The sequence below is a fragment of the Peromyscus maniculatus genome, chromosome 10, assembly GCF_049852395.1.
Source record: "Peromyscus maniculatus bairdii isolate BWxNUB_F1_BW_parent chromosome 10, HU_Pman_BW_mat_3.1, whole genome shotgun sequence".
In the NCBI taxonomy this organism is placed as follows: Eukaryota; Metazoa; Chordata; class Mammalia; order Rodentia; family Cricetidae; genus Peromyscus; species Peromyscus maniculatus.
The window spans coordinates 100,540,645-100,564,265 of NC_134861.1; the positions used below are offsets into that span (position 1 = coordinate 100,540,645).

Below are 23,621 nucleotides of genomic sequence, written 5' to 3' on the forward strand. Positions count from 1 at the left end.
TATGTTCCTCCTGTAAATAATCCCAAAGGCCTAAAAGTCACATGATCATGTTCATCTCAGCAACGACCTCACTTCTTGGTGCCAAATTTCTGTATTTAATACTTACACACTGTTGTGACCAAAATACCCCTAAATAAGCAACTCAAGGGAAGTAGTGTGTATTAGGCTCACAATTAGAGCAGATTAGTCCACTGAGGCAGTACAAGTGTGGCTGGTGACTCCTTCACATCTTGGTGGATCAAGACTAGATAGGACACCAGCTCTATCCTCAAGTCCTGCCTCTCAGCTTCCTCAAGTAAGGCCCCACGACATATAGGTTATACTATTTTCTGAAACAGTACCATTACCCAGGGACCAAGTGTTCAAACACACAAGCATGGGGAGGGAGAATTTCACATACAAACCCAAACAGGCACATTGAAGCCTGGACAAGCATCAGCATCACCCACTCACAGAACGTTTTGTCATTCCAAACAGCAGCTTTGCAGCCACTAGATAATAACCTCCTGGGCTATCCCATCACCTAGTCAAGTGTCTCCTCCAAAAGGACTAGGTATCACTGGCTACTTCACTACAATGTTTTTAAGGTCCCCCTCTTACTGCACACGTATCATTATTTATGGACAGAGTTGCCTTGTAGGCATACATCGTGCACACCCAACCTTCCTCCAGCTGAAGCCACTGCTGTCACCATTCCGCCTCTGTGAATGCTCCTGCTGTGGATGTTGTGGACGTAAGTATTGGAGTCCCTGCTCCAAGCATTTGTCTAGAACTGCTGGGTTGCATAGTAACACTGCTGAACTCTTCCAAAAGCACCGAATTGTTCTCCACAGTCGTTCCAGTAAGTGATTCACAGGCTCCAATTTTTCTACACCACTGCCAACCTTTTAGTTATTTTCCCTTTCTTCTTTTTCTTTTTTTCAAGGTGGGATTTGCCTAAGTTACCCAGGTTTGTCTCAAATTTCTGGGCTGGAACAATCCTCCTGCCTCAGAACCCTGAGAGCTGGGACTGGTACATGCCTCCATGCCTAGCTCTTTTTCTTTTTGGATAGCCATCCTAACAGATGTGAAATGGTACCTACTGTGGTTCACATTTTCTTTATCACTGACTACTAAAAATAGATTCAAATTTTCGCTGTGTCTTCAAGGTGTATATATGTTCTTATACTGGAGTCTACTGATTTTCTTCATCTTCTAAATTCCTAAGCATTTCTTGACCATATAATGACTTCATTCTCTGTCCTCTTTGTGACAATGTCTGGAAGCCACATCCTTGATCTGGTTCCAGGGACAGACCTGACTGGGTGGTAAGAAAATGAAGAAAAAGACACAGAAAAGCTGGGGCCAAGTGGACTGAGCTCTCTGATGGAGAAACCTCAGCACCCTGGAAGCTCAGCATGTTTATTATACACAGTTGAACAGAGAGGCGGGGTTGTTACACACAGATGAAGGAGGCATGGTCTTTGACATACAGACAGATCAAAGAACAGGCTTAGGAACAGTCTGTAGGGAAGCCATCTGAGGCCATAAACAACTGTGGGGAGAAGGCTATGGTGATGTGTTCTGTATGCATTGTCAGTGTCCACACTTGGAGCCAGAGAAAGATTTTCCACTTCTCTGAGCCTCACACCACAGAGGAAGTTCTGCCTTTTTCTTATGGGTCTAATGGTTTGGGGTCCTTAAGGTCCTTAACAAGGTGCCCATGTCAACAGCACACATTCACTCGGTACTTCACTCACTTAGGGCTTCCTCTACTCCCCACACATGGAGATATTTTGCCTCAATTGAAGGCATGGGAGCTACTGGCATGTAGTGGGTAGAGGCTGTGGATACTGCAAACATCTTGCAGTAGGCAGGATGTCCTGTAACCAAGATCAGAATCCAAATGCTAACAGTTCCAAGGTAGAGAAGCCTGGATTATAACTCTTGTAAATTTCATGTATCTTCATGAAGTGCCAGAACAGTGCATCGCTGCTTCTGAATTAATGAAACTGACATGCAGTAACACTGCAGAAGTCACAAAGCTCATTCTGCAATAGCCTTGGCGTGGTATCTAAAACACACATATTCGAATGCATTACTGAACTCACTGGTAATGCCTTCAATAACATGAACTACATTTGTGATGAAAATACTGCCACTGATAATTAAAACAAATAGCATGTTCAGGAAGGAAACAAGTCTAGACATCTGGCTGTCTATGAAACTGAAAACATCTACTGGATGTCAGACTCATCCAGACTGCGTGTTACTGTGTGTGTGGAGCAGGTGGATGTGACACCCTCACCGGAGAGCACAGACCTCAGCAGTGCTAATCTTCTCTGTGGCCAAATGTTCTTCTTCAATAGACCTCTGACCCCCCTTCCCTCTTAAAGTTAATAATTTAAGGAAATAAAGTCTTGTAAAACGAGAAACTTTAATTGTTTAAAGCAAAGGCACAAGTAAACATTTTTAGGTTATCATACAGTGTTACAATAAAAAATCCAACAGTTCAATGAAACACAATTATAACTTTGTTTATCACTGTATTACTGTGTTATCTCTTCTCTGAAGTGAAGAGGTATGCAGATCTATGGATGGTAAAAATTTGAATTTTAAATAGCATCTACCCTACTTTCAATCAGAAATTTTAACTAATTTCAGAATTAAAAAGAAATTAATTTTAAATTATAATTGCTTGCTAATCTAGAGCAGCAAAAACTTTCAGGCTAAAACTCACTGCTTTAGAAAGGAAACTACTGATTCTACAAACGTTGGCCATCAGTGACTTGGTACTATGTGATAACCACGCTAGCCATGAAAAGCTTAACAAAAAATAATCGATATCCTTAATTTTTAAAAATTTGAATATTATAGTGCATTATACAAATGGTGAATGAGGAACCAGATGACTTTTTGTGATGCCAGGAATGACATACTTCAAAAGCAGACGTTGTTTTCAATCAAAGGCACTGCCTGGAAATTAACAAGCTGCATTGTGTTCAGGGCTGGGGAAGGTTTTTTTGTTTTGTTTTAAACATAAATGGCCAGTTAGCTGGAATACAATGTTTCAATCAATCAGGGAATGCCAAGGGGCTACCAACGGGCCAAACAAACAAAAAAATCCAAACAACAAAAACTAGAGTAGAAGTTGTATAAAACAATCTCTTTGGCCTCATTTTCCATAAAAAAAAAAAAAAATGTATACATTGATTTTGAAGAAGTCAGACTTGGGTGTGGCTCAGTGGCGGAGCTTGCCCACCCTGTGTAAGGCCCTGCGTTCCATCCCCAGTACTAGGAAAATAAAAGTCTGCTGAAGTGCTTTCTTGATCCTCATGTCTGGGCTTACAGTCTTGTCTTAGTGTCACCTGGAGTGGTAAGGAGACCAGGTATCCCAAGAGAGCCAGGTTTTCCATCACCTGCCATCCCATCTACTCCCACAAACATCCTTCAATGAAACAAATTCATCAGTCCAATGCTACAAAGTCTTAAACAATATACTTATATTAATTTGAATGAAATGGAGTCAGATCGAGGCACAGCATCCTACTGAACCCAGAAAGATTTATGTCTAAGGTGTATGTGAATTAAAAAATTTTTGAGACAGAATCTTACTGTGTTACCCAGGGTGGTCCTGTACTCAAGCATCCTGAGTAGCTGAGTCTGCACCACTGCACCTGGCTTGACTCAGAGACCTTGAATGGATGTTGCTTCTAATTTTCCACTGTACAAAGCACAAGAGCATCAATGAATTAAGGTTCAATGACCAGGGTTCTTTTACACCTAGTTCCAAACCAGAAAGAGTACTAGAAAATTCTCTGAGCTCGTCTGTCTTTCGGTGGTGCTTGGGATTGAACACAGGGTCTTGGGCATTTTAGGTAAGCATTCTAACTTCCAAGCTATACTTCTAGCCCACTGAGGTTTCTTGACGAGGGAGAGGGTCTAGATAAAAACAAAAAAGCACAGGGCTACAAGTCCTCTTCCTTCACTGGGCTATTGACAGTCTCTTGGAATCACAGTACTGGACCACAAGGGTGAACCCTAAAGGACTAGCCTCTGGTAGTGCTGTGTCCTCTCTCACTGACTGAGAAACTTGACTGCTAATGAGCACCCATCTCTACAGGAGATACTTGGGAAACAGATTTAAATGCAAATTATTTAAGTAACACCGCCAGGGAGCAGGGAACTGAAAAACTCATTTGCTAGATCTTTAGAAGTCTAGAAAGAGATCTGAATTAGTATCTTAATTAACTAGCTTGTAATTACAGGTAAGTGGGTGCTATGGACACAGAAGGCAGCTAGGACTCCCTGCTGGGAAAGCCTGGCCACAGTGCAGCGTAAGGCGTTACACAGGTTTAGAACGAAAACTACTTCCATTTCTTCTTCTCCATTCCATAAAATATTTTTCTCTATGTACGCAACATTCTGTGCAAAAATGTACTTCCATACATACTAAATTCTCTTTTCCTCCATGGCTCAGGCTACTAACAAAAAATGTGGGTGGAAAACACCCAGTCAACACACGCTGGCAGCCTTTCCACAGGTGAGTGCTGTTTCTCAGTTTACAAATAACAAGCATTCAGTTTTCTAGAGAAAAAGTCTAATACAAAGAAAGGACTAAGAAGAAGAGTTCTTATGGCTTTACCTGTCAATTAGAAACTAGAGAATTTAAATACAATACTCATAGATATTTTTCCAATCTTGGAACTTATCCTAGAGCTAAATTATATTACATAGATTACCGTGACATAGCACGCGCTAGACCTCTTTAATCTCCAAGTTTATTATTACAGATGGAGTAAAGGGCTTCACCAGTAGTGTTTGAACAGCAATCAGTTACGAGTCCGCTAGTGTGGAATGCCGAGTAAAGGTTACTACAGCTGCTACAACAGTAGTGTCCGGTCCCTACTTAGTTCTCTTTTAACCTACTATTTACAGAAGTCCTGTTAGAATGCTGAAAGCAGTCATTGTCAACATTTGCTCCTCATGTAGAGGATGTCCAATGCTGGGTGACACAGATTTATAAATATGTACAAATAATATATCTGTAGTTAACCTGCTACTATTCTGACTAACACACAGAAGTATAATACACATAAAACTTAGAAACTGAAACAAAAACTTTCAGAATAGACAACAATTACTTTGTGCTTAGAAATTATACAGGAAAAAAATTATTTGTGTTTGACAATATTCAATGACCTACTAACAGAGCTGCAATTTTAGCGAAGAAAAAAACTCAAAATACAAGCTCAATCACCTGTATGTTTTGGTCAGATGTCTAGAGACAGTCACCTTGGAAACAAATTGATAAACACAAATGTACAGTTTGTTCAATGAGGATAAAATATTGCACAAGAGCAGTTTTGTTTAAAGAAAATCCAATTTCCCACAGTCCTGAATTTTAAAATGGTTCTTACAATTAAACCTAGCAGTATTTTCTAAATAAGAAAAATTAATATTCTGTAATACGGTTACAACCCATTTGCCAACAACTAGCACACCCCAGTCTACTGTGGTAATGGAAACTCCGCGGACATTTGGCAAAGACAGTCTAGGAGGCTGTAAAAATCAGACATGTATGTACGCAGGACTCTCCTCACGGGACACCGCTGTCCTACGACCCCCAGGCTGTCACAGTGACACTCAGACAGTAGTTGAGTAGGACTCTCTTTGAGGGGGCTGCTCCTTTGGGAGCTCGCGGTCACCTCGCTGCGCTCCCAGCACACTCTCTTCTGTTTCGCTCTCACTGCCATCTGCCAAAGTGGGATCCAGAGACGTCGAGCCAGGTTTCCTGTGCGAAGGAAAAGCAATGCCCCTTTCCTGCAAGGAACTGTCTATAAAGTCTTCATCCGAGGAGTGGAAGGATTCGTCATCTCCTATCAAATGGCTGACAATGTGGATGCCATCAAAAGGTGGCTGGCTGGAGAAGTTCCTCTGGCCTTTTAGGCACCTGAGCTGTTGAAAACAAAATCCAGATTGTTAGACATACTCAAACAGAGGCAAACACAACTGCCCCTAAAAAAGCATATAGTTTGTATTCAAGGGAGACAATGCCTTGATCTTTTTACCTACAGACATAATGATTTTGAATGCTTTCTAATGGGACATAACTCACTAACTGACTTTGACAGTCCTATGTACTAGATTTTATTATTCTCATTCTACAGATTAGGAAATAGAAACCTGAGAGGAACCTGCTGAGGTTTCACAGCTAATAGCAGAGTTTCAATTTCGACTAAAACTTTACTAGAGATAATATGAACTCTGTGCATACATCACCTGATATCCACACACAGAGAGACAGTCTGGATGCATCATAAATTACACCATTCTGTCCCTGGTTTATCCTGAGGCATCACAGATGCCCTGTCAGTTCACCTGCATAACCAGCTGTATTTCTAGGAGGTGTGAACTTAAAGACCATACTCTTCACTATTACATACACCATTTGAAAACATGTTACCACAATTCTGTAAATGATAAAAATGATTCAGAAATCATTAAATTTTTGAGTCTTGGAGCTGGCATAGCTCACTTGTCTGAGTGCTTCCCTAGCATACACAAAGCTATGGGTTCTATCCCCACACTGCATAAACCAGGCTTGGTGGTGTACCTCATAACTGCAGCACTGGAAGGTGGAGGCAGGAGGATCAGGAGTTTAATGTTAACTCTCAATTACATAACAAACTTGAGGCCAGCCTGGAACATATGAGACTGTCTCCAATTCCAAAGGCCACCACACACTAATATTCAAATCAAATTCAGGGCACAAATGCCCACCTTGTGTGTCATCTGTCTCTGCTTCTCCTTAGGAAGAATGACTGCTTCTCAAGGGGTTAGTTCTTCCCCCTTTCTTTCTTCTTTGGCAACCAGGCCTCTGTTCTCTCCCTAGAGATTTTCAGGGTCAGTCTCATATGGAGGCTGAGAAAGTAAAAAGTCATCAAGTCTAAGTCTTGAGTTCAGTGTTGGGAAACTGTTAGCTCTTCTAGCCCTAAACTACATTCTCCAAAGTGTCTTTCTCGGAGGTCTGCTGCTGCTTTGCTTAAATACCATCAAAGCCCCACACTCAGCACCACCCTGAGCACGAATATCCTTACTATATAATTAGACACCAGTCCTGCTCTTGAGAATTTCTGCTGCAAATATAAAGTTAATTTTTACTTTTGTCCTGTACATTCGGTCATTTTTTCCCTATAAAAAAGCAGAATTAAGAACAGAAAAAAACAACTAATTAGCCACCAAATATCTCGAGGATTAAAGGGCATGCTGACATACACTTCACGCCCTGACCCTCATCTCTCCTACCAGCCTTTATCCTTGTTCTCCGTGACAAACCCCTAGTCACTATCTTTCAAATCTTGAGATAAAGGCAATGCGAAATAGGCAGGAAATGTTACAAACACTTTCAAAATTAACGGCTCTGAGAGGAAAGCCATTACAGCCTTGCCACGCTGCCTCCCAGCTTTCCTGACAAGACTTCCAAGAAGTGAAGACACGTTAGCAATTCCCTCTTGCACGTAACGACAGGAACAAGGGAGCTGGGTTCCGTGCCGCAATCGCCCGGCACAGGCGTTCTTTCAGCTGTAAAGAACGTCCCTGCCCTACAGCGAGAGAAGAAAATCACACAGGGGCAAGGGAACTGAAGAAACACGTTGCCCCTTGGCATGACACAGGGAACTTAAACTCAGCACCTAATCTTCAGCAAAAAGGTGCCCAACGCCACAGCCACTTCTCGGTGTGCAGCCCAGAGCTTTATGACAACCGCCATGCTCTGAGGCAACATCCCATCGTCACATTGCGACACATGATTTATAGCTCTGAGTGCTGAGTTCAGTTCAGTTAATCTCTTCCTTTCTCTTTTCTTCCCCAGATCCTTCTGAGGAAATACTATGGAGCACGTGGCTTCCTTCTTCCCGGCTGTTACAGAGGTAGGGCACGGTAGAACCACAACTTCTCAATTGTTTGGAAAGCTGTGGTTTTCCTTTGCTCTAACAAAATGTATTATAATTAACATGTTGTAGCCCTTTATCAGATGATGTAACTACAGAAAATTAACTATGGGCTGAGGACTCAGTTTCTCAACATCAAAGGTAACGCCTAATGCCTCTTGAGAACTGCTGACATAATGAAGGAAAGGAATTTTTAGTTTGCGTAAAGAAACCAAGAAAGGTACAGGACGACGTTACGAGACTGAAGCTACTCCTCACCTCTCTCTTGGACTAAGAAACGGGCACACTGGGTTATGATGAAGGGCTAGGTGGGGACTGTAAGTGAGCACCCGGGCAGGGAATTTCGGGGTACTGAGTATGATTTCGAAAGGGCTGAGTATACACAAATCTGCTGGAAGGCTCCATCATGTCCAGGGGCTTGGGTAAAAGGCCAACCCTAGGCCTCCTGCAGCACAGAGGCACTGGTCTTCTGTTGTAAACACAGTATTTGTGACCCTCCTTATCAGATTCTCAGAAGTTAACAATATTTAACAGCCCATCACTCTTCCCAAGAAAATGATCTTAGAAACAGAGACCCCTCCCATCTAAGGAACTGAGATCTGTATTTTCCTTGTAAATGTCTCAGGAGAGCCTGATATATTCAAAGTGTGAGGATGGCTGCTGAGTTCTGGCGGTGTAGTTCAGAGGTAGGATGCCTGTCTACTACACAGGAAGCCTTGGGTTCCATCCTGAGAGACAGGAGAATGAATGAAAACTCATGCCACTGTGGCAGACCTTCGGCTCACACCCAGTGGGGCTGAGCTAACCAGAAGCTGATCTGGCTGAGAGGAAACTCAATGTCAGGATTTTCATGCTTCCAAACAATGAGAGCCTGCCTTGTCTTGGCTGACACCTCCGTGGACGGCATCTTGCATTGCCCAGGCAGGCTGTTGTGAGCTTTTCAACCCCCGGAGGGGCCCCAGGAGCACCAGCTGTTTCCTTTGGAGACTCAGGCAGGCCCTGGGAATGAATGTCAAAGTGACACACTGCTGCTCCGGGCAATGTGTTCCCTTTGGGTTTCTGGTCTTACCAGATAGTCTTTTGGACCAATCACAGAATAAAAACAATTGATAAACACTACTATGTTTCTCAGGTGGTCTTGAACTCACGACCTTCCTGCCTTTGCCAACCAAGTGCTGAGATTCACAGGCTGGATCACGACACCTGGCACTATGTGTCTTGAAAAGTACACATAGTTTAAGCAAACTATTTGGAGGCTGTCTTTATTAATTCTTGGATAAACATAACACAAATATCCTTATGACACCAAGCAACAAAAATTCCTTAATAGTGAAATTAAGCCCTAAATATTCAAATATGCTTCAAAACTGACTTGTAATTTGATCTTTGACTGCTCACATGCAACCCAACTAACAAAATAACAAATAAAACCCACTTATTAGCCAAGGGCAGTGGCGCAGGCCTGTAATTCCAGCCTGAGCAATAGAGTGAGACCCTACCTCAAACAAAAAATAAAAAGCTACATTTACTCATTTAGCTCCTGGGGATTGAACCTGGGGCCTTGTGCATGATTCAGAACATATTTATAGATAGGTCTGAGGGTGGATCAACTCCAGAAAAATGGAGTAATGGTTGCTGAACATAATTTCTATCTCTATCTTTATTCCTTAGACTGCAGAGATGATTTTAAAATCAGCTTTGAGTAATTCAGCATTCTGATTCAATAAAGACAGACACAATGTTCAGGAGCTACACTAAAAGCTGGTAGGATTCTGAAATGACCCTGACCATTCATTCACTTTTCCACTCATTCACTTTTACATGTTAGATGCAAATATCAGTAAGTAGTTAGGTGAGCACTAACTGGGGACCAAGGGCACTGGTTCTTACCTGATGTGGACGCCTTCACCATGTTATGCATTAAGAAACAGAGTAAAGGAAAGTAAGACCGTGTAGAATGTACGTAAATTGCACTATGACACTGAATATACTTAGCCACTTCAAAAATTAGAAAAACTTTAGCCTTGCATTAGCAATAAAGAAATCAGAATTCAGAATTTCTCTGTAAGCATGGAAACTCCAACCATTTGGCAATTGGCAAAGGAAAGTGGTAAGATATATAACCAGCAAAGAATATGGCTCAAAATGCTTATAGTTAATAAGAAAACAGGAAACTGTTATGTTCGTATGATGAATGCAGGCTGTGACAGGAAACAGCGAGTTTCTAACTGCATGATAGCAAAAATTCAGACACAAAAGCTACTGCAATCACTATAGCCATTTCACATTAAAGTCACCACTAAGGTTTCGGAGCAGGAAGGGGCTTCTGAGACGGACATGCTAAAGCTCCACAGGACTCTATAGTCATTGAGTGTGTGTAAGTATGCTGAAACTCGACATTAGTTTATTCTAGACTAAACTAGAGCACTACATGTTAAGATACATTTCTTTTGTGAAACAAATAAATGTCCTAATTTCAGAGTCTTGAAGCTTCTAAATATAGACCATAACTAAATATCAGAAAAATCCGTGCTGAGAAAATTTGATCACCTGGGCAAGTGCCCACAGGGTCAAAGGAGATAACACGTTCTCTATGTGTTTGCTTTCATCTAGGCACATTATAGGAGATCATTAGCTTGTCAAAGGTTAAGGTTCATTTTTACACTTGATTTTAAAGAGACAGGAGTGATTTTTCTAATTTTGACATCTGAACAAAGCAATTCATACAATTAGGAAGATATTAATAAAAATATATTTACATGGCACTTTATAGATAATGATGCATATTACTTCAAGTTAAAATATCTTTTGTATGTGAACAGAGATTGCATGGTGCAGACAAGTACCACGTTCTGAGATTCAAAAAAGAGGAAAGAGCATTGGGTATTTTGAAAGAAAATCAATCCACAACAAAGTGGAAAAAGCCATCCACACACCAAAAAAACCCCTAACCAAATGAACTTTGATCACTACTAGACAAGGTCTGAACTATTGAAGTGAGTCATGTGATAGTGAGTGAACTGCAAAACAGTTGCAGTAAGTTTCCAAGATTGAGTCACATCAGATTGTAGAGCTCCATCTGTACATTTGTGTTTGTACATCAACGTCTGCAAAGCACCGATCTTTTTAAGCTGAATAACATTTCTGTAGGTGATACATAACACCAAGAATTAGCTATACATTATGCTTCATATAGGAAGGCGGGGTGAAGCCCAACAGTCACAAATTGCTAAATTATAAACATTTTACTCCCTTCCCCTAAAAGTTTGGTCAATAATTTTGTTCGATTCCTTGTTTTGTTTTGTTTTTGGTTTTTGGAGACTGAATTTCTCTGTGTAACAGCTCTGGCTGTCTTGAGCTGCTCTGGAGATCAGGATGGCTTCAAACTCAAAAACTGGCCTGCTCTGCCTCCTGAGTGCTAGGATTAAAGGCCTGTGCCACCACCACCTGGCCCAAATTCTTTTTTCTTTCTTTCTTTCTCTGTGTAGCTTTGGAGCCTGTTCTGGAACTTGCTGGGGTTAAAGGCGTGTGCCACCACCGCCTGACTCTGAATTCTTTATAGAATATTTCAATAGTTTTTCCAGCTTTTAGAATTTAAAACAGATGAAAATGGGAAATGACATGCTACATTTTCTCTTTCTTTTCTCTTCAGCACTGTCAAGCTGAGGATGACCCTAACTCCTCATCTTCCCACCTCTGTCCTCCAAGCACAAGAATTACAAGTGTATGTACCACCAGGCACTAAAATTTTCTACCAGCTTCTTTAAAAAGCTGTATTATAGCTGGGACTGGTGATGCACACCTTTAATGTCAGCACTCAGGAGGCAGAGGCATGTGGATCTCTGTGAGTCTGAGGCCAGCCTTGTCTACAAAGTGAGTTCTAGGACAGCCAAGGTTACACAGAAAAACCGTGTCTCAAAAAAACCAAAAAAAAAAAAAAGCTGTATTATAAACATGACAAAGATTAAAACTAGCAACAAGCACCCAAACCAAAAGATTTCCAGAGAACTCAAACAGGAAACCAATAAAAGTGATCATCTGGAGGTCATGACTTCTTAATCATTGTAAGCCAAAATCCTAACATGCAGTACTTAAGTAGTCTAAGTTACAACACTAAGACATTTCACTGAAACACTAAGTAACTTAAAGCTTAAAAAAGAATTAGCAGTAAGTAAGTCATTAAGAAACACTCAGCATTTCATAAATGAAGTGATTTATTCACATTCAGAAGCAGTGAAGAGCTAGGTGTGCACCAGCATGTGGAGAGGGCAGGAGTTTGGAGCTGGAGAAACTGATCCTGTCCATGTGTTTCTAGAGCAGGAGGGGGGGAGCCATCACAGAGACCCTGACTGTCCCAGAGGGGAAGCTGTATGCAGTCCTGTGGGCAAGCAAGGTGAGACTTGCTAAGCGTCTTCTTCCTGGCAGCTGATGGATCTTAACAAAATTGAAACTATTAGCAATATTTAGGCAGCCTAATGCCAGTGGCAATGAGGCTAGGAATATATGAGGTTCTATGTAAATTATGACCAATCACAGGAAATAAATCACTTCACACTTGTTTCACTCTGAACTTTTAAGGCTAGATCAAAGTACCACGAACATTTCATTTGATTTAACCTTTAGCTGAAGCATTAAAGAACACTCAAACTGAATTATGTTAACAGAAATTGCTAAAGCCTTATGATGGGTTTTTCTCAGTCCATCAAATCAAGACCAACAGTACACTAGATGCTTAAGAACAGAGCAAACACGGCCCTTGTCATCAGTGACCTTGTGTCTGGAGGAAGAGCCTGCACATGTTATCAGGGTGTCACACCGGTGCACAACAAACCCACAGGAGAAGCCATGTACTGCCCCAAAGGGAGAAGCTGAAGGAGGAAGCAAGATGATGGTGCCTGAGCTGGGTTTTCAAGGATAAGCAGGTGTCAAAGGGGAATCCAGGTATAGGTGTCACAGTGAGTGACCGGGACGCCTGAGAATGTATTATGTGTTGAGAAACTACAAGTGGTTTGGTGGGGCTGGTCCAGGTCTTGAGAGAGTAAACAAGAGAAGCAGGGACTAACTAGGAAGAATCTCAATCTATGCTGAAGAATGACTTGATGAAAGCTCTGAGGAGCCATGGAAGCTGGGGAGTCATATCATTATGTCTACATAATCACCTGTAACACTGCTCGTGACAATATAATTTTTACTTCTTTGTGGTCTACTGGCTTGATAGGAACCTATTGGCCTTTACAGTGTACTTGGAATTGTTTGCAGTACATTTCTGGTATGAATTTAATTCCACCACTAATTCCTACAAAGTAATGAGGGACAAAAAGATTTGCCCACACTAACACAGCTAGGCATCAACTACACCCCTGGCTCTGTTGCAGGTCCCATACTCTCTATTTGGCAGGCACAAACACACTGTCTATTCAGACAGGCATAAACAGCTAAAGAGCTACAAATAAAATGGGATATGGGATGGTAAACAAAGTTAACAGAAAATCAAGACCCAAGTCTGAGGATGACATATTTCAATTGCTCAATGCCATGGTCTCCTCTAGTAGGTCAATTACACTCAAGATACATGGTACACTTATGAATCCATTCTCAAAAGATGTACATATCTCTATGCACAAAATATCTTTAAACACTGTAATAGGCCCAATTCGTGGACCTCAGAGAATTTCCAAAAGACAAATAGCATCATTTTTCAAATATGGCTACTGAGTCAGTCATGTACCTGTGGCACACACACTGTAACCCAAGAACTTGGGAAGGAGGCTTGTGAGTTAGAGGCCAGCCTTGGTTACACAGTGAGACTTTGTCTCAAAATGAAGAAAAAAAGGGGACAGGTCTACTGCAACCCAGAGCATAGCCCAAGTATTTGGATAGGTTTTACTACACCCATAGAGCTGTGTAACCATCACCACAATCGACCTTAGGGTATTTTCATTACACAAACACACACCCACACACCCACACCCTCTCAACTGTCATGCCCTTGTCCCCCTCCCCCTTCTCAACAACCCATGGATCTATGGCTGTCTCTACAGATTTCCCTCTCCTGTGCTTCTTAGGTAACTTGTAACACTGAATTTGTGACTTTTTCTTTTTGTTGTCTGTTACAGCATACATACATCATCAGAGTTCTTTTGTTGCCCAGTCCCCTTCCATTATATGGATATGCTGTATCTATCCACTTGTCAGCAGACAGATGTCTGAACTGGCTTTATTTTCTAAATACTATAAACAATGCTATGAATATTCATACACATGTTTCAGTGTGGACATTTCATTTTTCTTGGGTATAAAGACAGAAGTGGAACTGATAGGCAGAGGGTAAATATGTTTAGCCTTTTAAGAAAATAAAACATTATCTTCTGAAGTGTATGTACCATTTTCTTTTCCTACCTACTGTGTGCAGAGTTCAGATTTATCCATATCCGTGACAATGTTATTATCTGCTTAGTTATTATCTGGTTAGTAAGAAGTGGAAATGTACTGCTGTTTTGATTTGCATTTCCTTGATGGTTAACAATGCTGAATATATTTTTCTTGTGGTTATTGGCCATTTGTAGATATTTTAAAAAATGGTCTGAGATTCTTTACTTGCTTAGTGAGGTATTAATCTTTTTATATTGAAACTGAAACCTTTCTGTATATTTTTCAGACAAATGTTTACACATCCATCCATCCACCCATCCATCCATCCATCCAAGTGTGTGGCGTGTACACAGGTGTGCACAAGCATGTACATGTGAAGGTCACAGGTCACAGTTAATAGCTTACCTATTCTTTATCACCTTGCTAATGGTGTCACATTTGAGACTAAGCTTTAAAGTAAGTTCCATTTTCTTTTCCTGTTGAAAATCATGCTTTAATCTAGAAAAGCAGGTACTGGACATATTCTACAGAAGACAGCCTGAAAACTATTCTAGAGATAAAGTTGCTCATCTTTAACAAATATGCTTAAAAATACATTTAAAAACCAGCAACCATATATCTGACAATAGTAGTATACTTAAAATACAAAAAACTCTGAAAACTCAATTTTGAAACCACCCCCCCCCCAAAAAAAAAAACCAAATCAAACCAAAACAAAACATCCAAAAGCCAAACAAACAAACAAAAAAAAACCAGAAACAGGGTTCAGAATGGGAAAAGAACCCAAACAGAAATTCATGAAAGATATAAATGGCCAACTGGGCTTTTCAAAGATGTTCCACTTCTTTTTTTTTTTTTTTTTTTTTTTTTTTGGTTTTTCAAGACAGGGTTTCTCTGTGTAGCTTTGCACCTTTCCTGGAACTCACTCTGTAGCCCAGGCTGGCCTCGAACTCACAGAGATCCACCTGGCTCTGCCTCCCGAGTGCTGGGATTAAAGGCGTGCGCCACCACCGCCCGGCAGATGTTCCACTTCTTTAGGCCATGCAAGGAATGCCCATAAGAACCACCGTGAATCTCATCACCTGAGAGACCAAAGAAGAATTTTGAGTTAGAGGCCAATCTGGGCTACACATGAGACTAGTCTTCATAGTTAGCAAGATGGCCTCACCACAAAGACGGATTAGGGTTAGCAAGAGATCAGAAACCTCACAGACACCTGGCAGGACAGGAGCTGTTAGTTTTGGAAAACAATATGGCATTGCTTCAGCTGGTGAACATGGAGTTGACTTTTTTGTTTGTTTTTTGTTTTTCGAGACAGGGTTTCTCTGTGTACCTTTGGAGCCTGTCCTGGATCTTGCTCTGTAGACCAGGCTGGCCTCGAACTCACAGAGATCCACTTGCCTCTGCCTCCTGAGAGCTGGGGTTAAAGGCGTGCACCACCACTGCCCAGCTGTGGAGTTGACTTATAACCCAACAAATCTACTATTAAGTATATGCTCAAATGTAAAGATTCATACGGAAGTTTATGTGTGAATATTTACAGTACATTATTCATGAAAGTCAAAAGAGAAGTCAGCCAATGTTTATCAACTAGTCAATGAATAAAACGTGGTATATTCGCCGGGCGGTGGTGGCGCACGCCTTTAATTCCAGCACTCGGGAGGCAGAGCCAGGCGGATCTCTGTGAGTTCGAGGCCAGCCTGGACTACCAAGTGAGTCCCAGGAGAGGCGCAAAGCTACACAGAGAAACCCTGTCTTGAAAAACCAAAAAAAAAAAAAAAAAAAAAAAAAAAACCGTGGTATATTCATACTTTTGAATATTAGGGAATCTAAAAGAATGAAATAAAGACATCTAATATGATATGGATAACTCTTGAAAATATTATGCTAAGTATACATACGTTTCTATTTATATTACATGTCCAGCATCAAGGAACTCTCCAGAGACGTAAGGGACAGTGGCCGTCTAGGGTAGGGAAAGAGTTTGGGGTAATGAAGAGTGAGCGCTAACGATTACAGGGGCCGGAAGAGTTCTAAGAGCTGACTGTGACGACCACTGCACTACTCTGTGAATATACCGGAAGTCCAAGGAACTATAGACCTTACACAGGTAAACTTGAGCACACACGACTCTGGATAAAATGATTTATTTATTTGATTAAAACCAGGTAGTCATTTTGTCTGTGTGTGATTCAAACACAGATACTGACAGGTTGAAAATAAGTAAGTCTACTTGGAAAGCAATTTCTAACTGATAAAAGAAAAATCACCAACAATGTAAACCTTCTTCTATATATAGTTCTTCTCTCAATAAAAATTAAATGATGGCTATCTCCTTCAACTTCGTCTTAAATAGAAAGGAAATGCTGCAGTAGCATTTCCTTAATGTTTTAGGCTGAGGTATTAAGTATAAAGAAGGGCTCATGAATGGCTTGTAGTGCTCATTCCTTCTGGAGCTATAACTCCTGATCATGTAATTTTCAAACATGTAAGACACATCCACCCCTCCCGCTACCAGGGAGCACAAAACCTCCTCCTTCAGCTGGGTCAGCATCCGACTCCTCTTCATCCTGAGGCTTGCAGGCTGCTCAGTGAAGATTGGGTACTCACAAACCACATGACCTCATGAATGCTATCTTATCACATCACAGGTTCCTCACACTGACCACAACTTAAATCAGACAGGCAGCAGAGCAGCATAAAGTCTGTGATATGTGTATGGGTCGACATTTCCAGCTGTTCTGTTTGTGGGGAGAGAAAATCTGATTATCTCACGTCCAACTGCATCTGTGAGATACTGTTCATGAAAAGCACATGATTTACTGTTTTAAAAGCCTTAGCCACAGTTGAAAACTTTGTGTTTTAGTAAATCTGAGAGCCAGCAGTTCAGCTTTTACCAAAGCTCCTTAACCGATACTTAGTAACTGTTCCCCAGCTCCTAGTAAATGTTCTTAATTTGAAAAAAAAAAAAGAAAAAAGAAAAGAAAAAAGCTAGCACTATGCAATTTATTTTTTAAAAGTAACATAAAAATTAAGTTACTTGCTGGGCGTGGAGCTGCATGCCTTTAATCCCAGTACTAGAGGGGCAAAGGTAGGCAGATCTCCATAAATTCAAGATCTAAAAGAAAACAAAATTTTAAAAACGACTAATCATATTCCAAAATCGAAGTTCATGAAACCAGCCCCTTAATCTAAGAACACAGCATGAAAAACAAGTGTCAAAATAAAAATAAATAAACATTGAAGAAATTAGGATGGGGGCTGGAGAGATGGCTCAGCAGTTGATCGCTCTGGCTGCTCTTCCAGAGGTCCCGGGTTCAATCCCCAGAACCCACATGGCAGCTCACAACCGTAACTCCAGTTCCAGGGGATCTAACACACAGAAATATATGCAGGCAAAATACCAATGCACATAAGATAAAAATAAACAAACACTGAAAAAAACTTTAAGTGTCAAGTATTAGGTGGTTTAGTGGATAATGGTAACAACGTCACAATTAAATTTAAAAGATTCAAACTGGCTCTGAGACTCTCTAACTCACACTGTGGACCAAGATCTCAAAAGGAATGGAACTCAAAATCCTCTGAGTGTAACCCAGGAAATAGGCTGCCTCTGTGGATCTCCTCTTGCTTATGGAGCTTTGCTTGGGCTGGGGATGTAGCTCAGGGGTAGGTAGGGCCCAGAACACACAAGACCCTGGGTGCCAGCTCCAGCTCAGGGGTGGGGGATGAAAGAAAGATGTCTGCCTTTACTCAATTACTCTCTATGAGAGCTCTTTTCAGTTCCATTTAAAAACAAAGTGAGGGCTGGAGAGATGACTATGTTTTCTTACAAAAAAATACTGACTGCCATATCTTTTTATTTTTTATTTTTTTAAACAGGTTTCACTCTGTAGCCCACGCTGGCCTGGTACTTTTGGCAATCCTGCTTCAATCTCAAGTGCTAGAATTACAGATGTGAACCACTGCACCCAGCCTTCTAAGTGATGTGCCTTAGTTTCTTTCTCTCTCTCTCTCTCTCTCTCTCCTGTCTCCTCTCCTCCCCTCCCCCGCCCCCCTCTCTCTCTCTCATCTTACTCTGTAGCTCAGACTGGCTTCAGACTTGAAGTGATCCTGCTGCCTCAACCTCCTGAGCACTGGGGTTATAAGTCACCACACCTATCCTAGGTTTCTCAACCTTTACACTGCCATTCTAACTATCACAGATAATTTTAGGAACATCTCTTAAGACATTTATTGATCAGCACTAATAAACACTGCTTTGGTACTATACACTGGAGAATAAATATTCCCATGTAGTGTAAAATACTATTTAGATGCTCACAAACTCAGAAGTGACAGATTATGGGGGAAAGGTGGGTAGAGGGGTAGGGGGGAGACTCAACATAGAACCTGCTTGAGAGAATTCCCATTAGCCAAATTTGGGACAATGTGATCTCCAAGACAAGTGGCTACAAAAACAAGTTGCTACTACAATGGCAGGACCTTCACAAGTCAGTAGACTTAGAAAGCTGATCAAGACTCTTTTTCGCTGTTAATTTCCACTTTAGGAATATACACAGGCAAGTATAGTAGTGAAATAAATGCTGTGTCTCCCCTTCCTTGGCCCATCAAAACAGCTCAACATTCTAGTCCATGTACACTTACTTGTCCTGCTCTATGACTAGTGTGCTGTCTTTTGAAGGTATTTATTTGACCCTTTAAATCTAAGTATTAGATCCAAATCCCGTATTCTCTAAATTGGCCATTTGCTCAGAGTTTATCCTATTGATTTCTTTAAAAATTTTTTTTAGATTTATATTATTTTATATATATGTTTTCTGTATGTATGTATGTATGTATGTATGTGCACCATGTGCATGCCTGATGCTCTCCAAAGTCAGAAGAGTGTTTGGATCCCCTGAGGTTGAAGTTACAAATGGCTATACCCTACCATGTGGGTGGTAGGAATTGAATTCTGGGCCTCTGAAAGACCAGCCAGTGCTCTTAACCCAAGCCATCTCTCCAGACCTATCTAGAAATCCTCAGCAAATCTGTATATTCCCAAGAGATCTCCTTGTTTTCTCTAAGTTCTGGCACCTTTCCTCTTGTTTTCTGATTTTGAATCTTAAGTGGTTTTTAGATGATCTTAGCCCCTCCCACCAGACCTAATTTTTAAAAATTCTTATGAATTAACCCCAGTTTTAAATGAGATCAATACCACAGATGCACATACTTCATTACAAAGTTAAAAGTCCCCGTGACCTACAGCATGAATGAGATGCACAGTGTACATAACGGGGCAGATGTTCTTTTCACACAATAGAATGTAAGTCTGAAAATTGGTTAAGACAAGCTTGCCTGTGTAGAACTATAGTTTTTCCTTGAATGTGGTAAATTATGCTATTTTTTTTGAGGCAGGGAATGAGCAGAAAGATATGCAGTCCTGTATAAGGGAGAAATAGAACTATCTAGCAGGAGTTTGGCCACCAGTTAAAATGCGAACTCTTTATACAGAATATAGTCAACAGCTAAACTAATTTGTCTAACTCATCTGCAGTTATGCTTTTATTTGTTAAGTAACAGATATATATGAACTGTGGTGACTATTTTCATCTATTTCTGCTTCTGACAATATCAGATTTGGCTAGAAAACAACAGTTGCCTGTGTCTAGAAAGTCACCTTATCTTCAAGATTTTAGGATACTCCACTAAAAACTGAGGAATGTGCAAGGCCAAGTTAAATAATTTTCCTTGCTTTGAATGAAATAAAAATCCAAAATCTGTAGAAGAAAAGGAAAGAATACAAAGTGAAACTAGACTTCTATTCCCTGGATATAATGTGTCCTGAGAGAAGTGGTTCATTTTTAATTCAAACAGGGAACTTTTTGTAGGTTAATGACATGCACAGTCATATCATCAGGGTTATAGAAGGGGTATGATGCTCCATGTCAAGCCTTTTGCAGGGACATTAATTTGGTCTCTTTCATATACCAACAACTGTATAATTATGAGTAAGTTCCCTGACTCTTTGGCCCTAACTTTTTCACATATCTAGTGAAATGCTACATAAATTTTAAAAACACTTCAGGCCTAAAAATACATGAACCTTAAATCTTGGCTTTAAGTACTGCTATAGTTTGGGTCTTACATGTTCCCCAGAGGTCCATGTATTAAAGGCTTGGTCTCCAGGGATGACGCTAACAGGTGGTTCTATAACTTTTATGAGATGGTGTTAGACTAAGGATGTAGCAGTGATACAGTGCTTGCTTAGTACCCATAATGCCAAACACACATACTCAGAGGAGAGGGGACAATCAGAAATAGAGATGGAGAGAGCACATCCAAACGCCAGAAGGTCACTGTGGGAGTGTCCCTAAAGGCATGCTGAATGTGGTACCCTGGCATTCCTGGCCACAAGATGAGGGATTCTGTCCCACCACACACTGCTGCCATGATGTGCTGCTTCAACACGGCTCCAAGGAACAGAACCAACCATCACTGACTGGTACCTACACATCTGTTGAGCTAAAATAACTGTTCTGTCTTCACAAGCTCATTATCCTTAGGCATTTCATTAGTGATGGACCTGCTAACCTCAGTCTTTTAGGATGTAATACAGTGGTAGAATGCTGACTACTGTACACAAGGCCTGGGTCTGATTCCCAGGTCCAAACAATGCAAAACGAGCATTTCATATAGCAATATTATTCTAAATAAAAATATTATACATGACACAATAATTAAACTTAATCTAAAAAGTATAAATACAAGTTCTAAGACTTATAAGCCACACAAACATTTAAGGATTTTAAGGTAATTTTCACAGGCACAAATATGATTGTTTACTCTGTTCCTGAAACGGTTTAGTCAGCAAAGAAAAAGTACTCACTTGCCCTGAGACTGGCATGAGCTCCTACACTGATCCAATGAAAGAAAGGCCAATTTTAAGGTTTTACTTCTTTGTAGTTAGAAGCTGCTACTCTGGGAAAACTAATCTTTTTTATAGTAAAAACAAATGACAACTTATACTTTATGTATTAATTTTAAACATTACAATTTTCTTAGAAATCAAAATCAATAGCCATTGAACTCACAGAGATCAGCCTGACTCTGCCTCCCAAGTGCTGGGATTAAAGGTGTGCACCACTATGCCCGGTTTACCAGGGACCTTCTTAAACTCAGGATTTTGGCTATTCTGAACTATTTCTCATCACAAATTTATAGTCTTTAATTTGGATCTATCTAGCTCTTTAGCAGAACATTCTACTCTGAAAATTAGTTTTCTCTTCAAGTCTATACAATAAATTGCTTTCAAAGTTATTAATTTATAGACACACACACACACACACACACCCCTTTCACATGCATACATAATTAGTCAGTGGAGCACTCAATAATTCTAGTGTTCCAGAACCTAAAGCAAAAGGATTGAAAGTTTGATATCAATCTAGATGACAATTTGAGATCCTGCTTCCACAGAACAATCAATACATTACAGCTAAATCTCAGGTAGTTTTCTGTCTTGATGAAAAAAAAAAAAAACAACTTTTTTTTGTCACATGTGACAGGCAAAATTATTTCCTGTTGATTTAGGCTAGTTTTAGAAATATAATCAATTTACATATAATTTTCTTAATCCAATATTAGTTTTCTTACACTTTACGGGAAATTGCTTTATTTCTGTCATAATTTCTTAAGAACACACTTTGGGAACAAAGAGAAGTTCCCAGAGGGAGGATTTGCAGAATACCCATAGTGACAGAGATAAAACACATGTTATTTGTTAAAGGTTTACTAACAGTTAAAGGCATACATAAGATCCCCTCCAATGTTACCATGCATAATAATACTAATGTTGATAGGAATGGCCCTGATACGCCACAGGAGACTGGACTGAATCAACCACATGTGAATCTGTCAGCTTTGTTTTAAGTTTTGTTTCCTCTTCACTAGGAATTCACTCATAAACTAACTACCTGCAGGAAGTTATTTCGCCAACACTCAGCCTCAACTGAAGGATGTAAGGTCAGGAAAGGGCAAATGTCCACACTTGTTCCTTGGAGGTTTAGATTCATCTAGTGGTCAAGGAGTTTCCTTTCTTCATTTTAAAAGCAAATCAAGTTTATATTATCCTTTCAAATCTCTTTACTGTGAATAAATATTATTTTACAAATATTCAAAATAAGAAATACAGTTTTATCTGTATTGCTGAATATGTATCATGAGAAAATAGTGAAGACCAGAAAATTGTACCTAAGCTGCACTAACAAAAAGATTCTCTCCAGTCACATTGATTAGTTTAAATAACTTAAATTAGCCTAAGAGCTAGTCAAATTCTGGGAAATTTCATTGGCTGAATGTCAGAGATTCTAGATGCCAGCTTAAAAAACATTAAAATACTAAGAAATCTGTTTAACTGATATTAGGCAAGTGTCCTTTTTTGCAATCTCAGTAGGAGCACCATGAAGGGAGAGAAGACTTCCCTCCACCCAACGGCAAGCACCACAGATCCAGTCAGTTAGGTGTAAGGAAATTTTAATATAACTGCAGGATACTGAAGACGTGGGTGACGACCAAGTGTTTTCAGATCACAATTAAAAAAATAAGATACATGCCAGAAACTGATCCTTTTCAGTTATTAAAAGTTTAAGAAAGGCAAATCCTTAATATTTGAACACAAAAATCTTTGCTTAAAAAGGCAATCTTCTAAGCTGCTCTTAACTATAATCATGAATTCATGAATTCAGAGTCAACATTTAGCATGAAAAGGTCAGTAATGAAGTGTTACATCAAGAGAGGAAGGAAGGAAGAACTATGTGAAGACCAACATTTATCACTCACCTCATGAGTCAGCTCTGCTATCTGATCCTTCAGCTCCCTAACGTACTGGTGAGAGTCGGACCTGCTGAGCTGTCCTTGTAGTTCATCCTCTTCTTTCTGTTTTGTGGCAAAAGAAAAATCAGCAGACGATTTTACATCATGAACTAAAGTATTTTAAAACACAGGGCAGTAGTTTAGGGAGCTAAATTATGATCAAATCCATTCTATCTCTGAAAAGTAATTCTTAATGAAGTAAATTGAGTGTTTCTAAAATACGCCTAATGATGACAAAGCATACACTTTATAAAATATACCCTTGAGAAAGTCTTAGAAATTAATGACCAAACAGGTCCTCTGATGACAAAATTACCCTTGAATTTCAAGGCCATTTATGAAATTATTTTCATATGCAGTTGTTTTTCTACCCACACCATAAAAGCCAGTGCCTAGTCAAAAGCTGATGAGACTCCCAGTTATACTTGAAATTGTTTTGAAGAAACAGAAAAAATCCTCTAA

At 40.1% G+C, this 23,621-nt stretch overlaps 1 protein-coding gene across 7 annotated transcripts in view; it reads right to left on the bottom strand.

The window, feature by feature from the left end:
• Positions 1–2,397: 2,397 nt before the first annotated feature.
• Evi5 (ecotropic viral integration site 5) overlaps positions 2,398–23,621 on the bottom strand; it is a 153,005-nt gene continuing 131,781 nt past the window's right edge. For 5 of the 7 annotated variants that reach the window (XM_016004340.3, XM_016004339.3, XM_006985822.4 and 2 more), the window contains 2 exons: positions 23,127–23,222; positions 2,398–5,937 (listed from right to left, as the gene is read on the bottom strand). In XM_016004340.3, the coding sequence (XP_015859826.2) occupies positions 5,626–5,937; positions 23,127–23,222 (408 nt within the window). In that variant the 3' untranslated portion in view covers positions 2,398–5,625. Of the gene's footprint in view, positions 5,938–15,322; positions 15,386–16,434; positions 17,045–23,126; positions 23,223–23,621 lie in introns of those variants that run through there. The other 2 variants (XM_042257805.2, XM_042257804.2) reach the window with 2 other exon arrangements.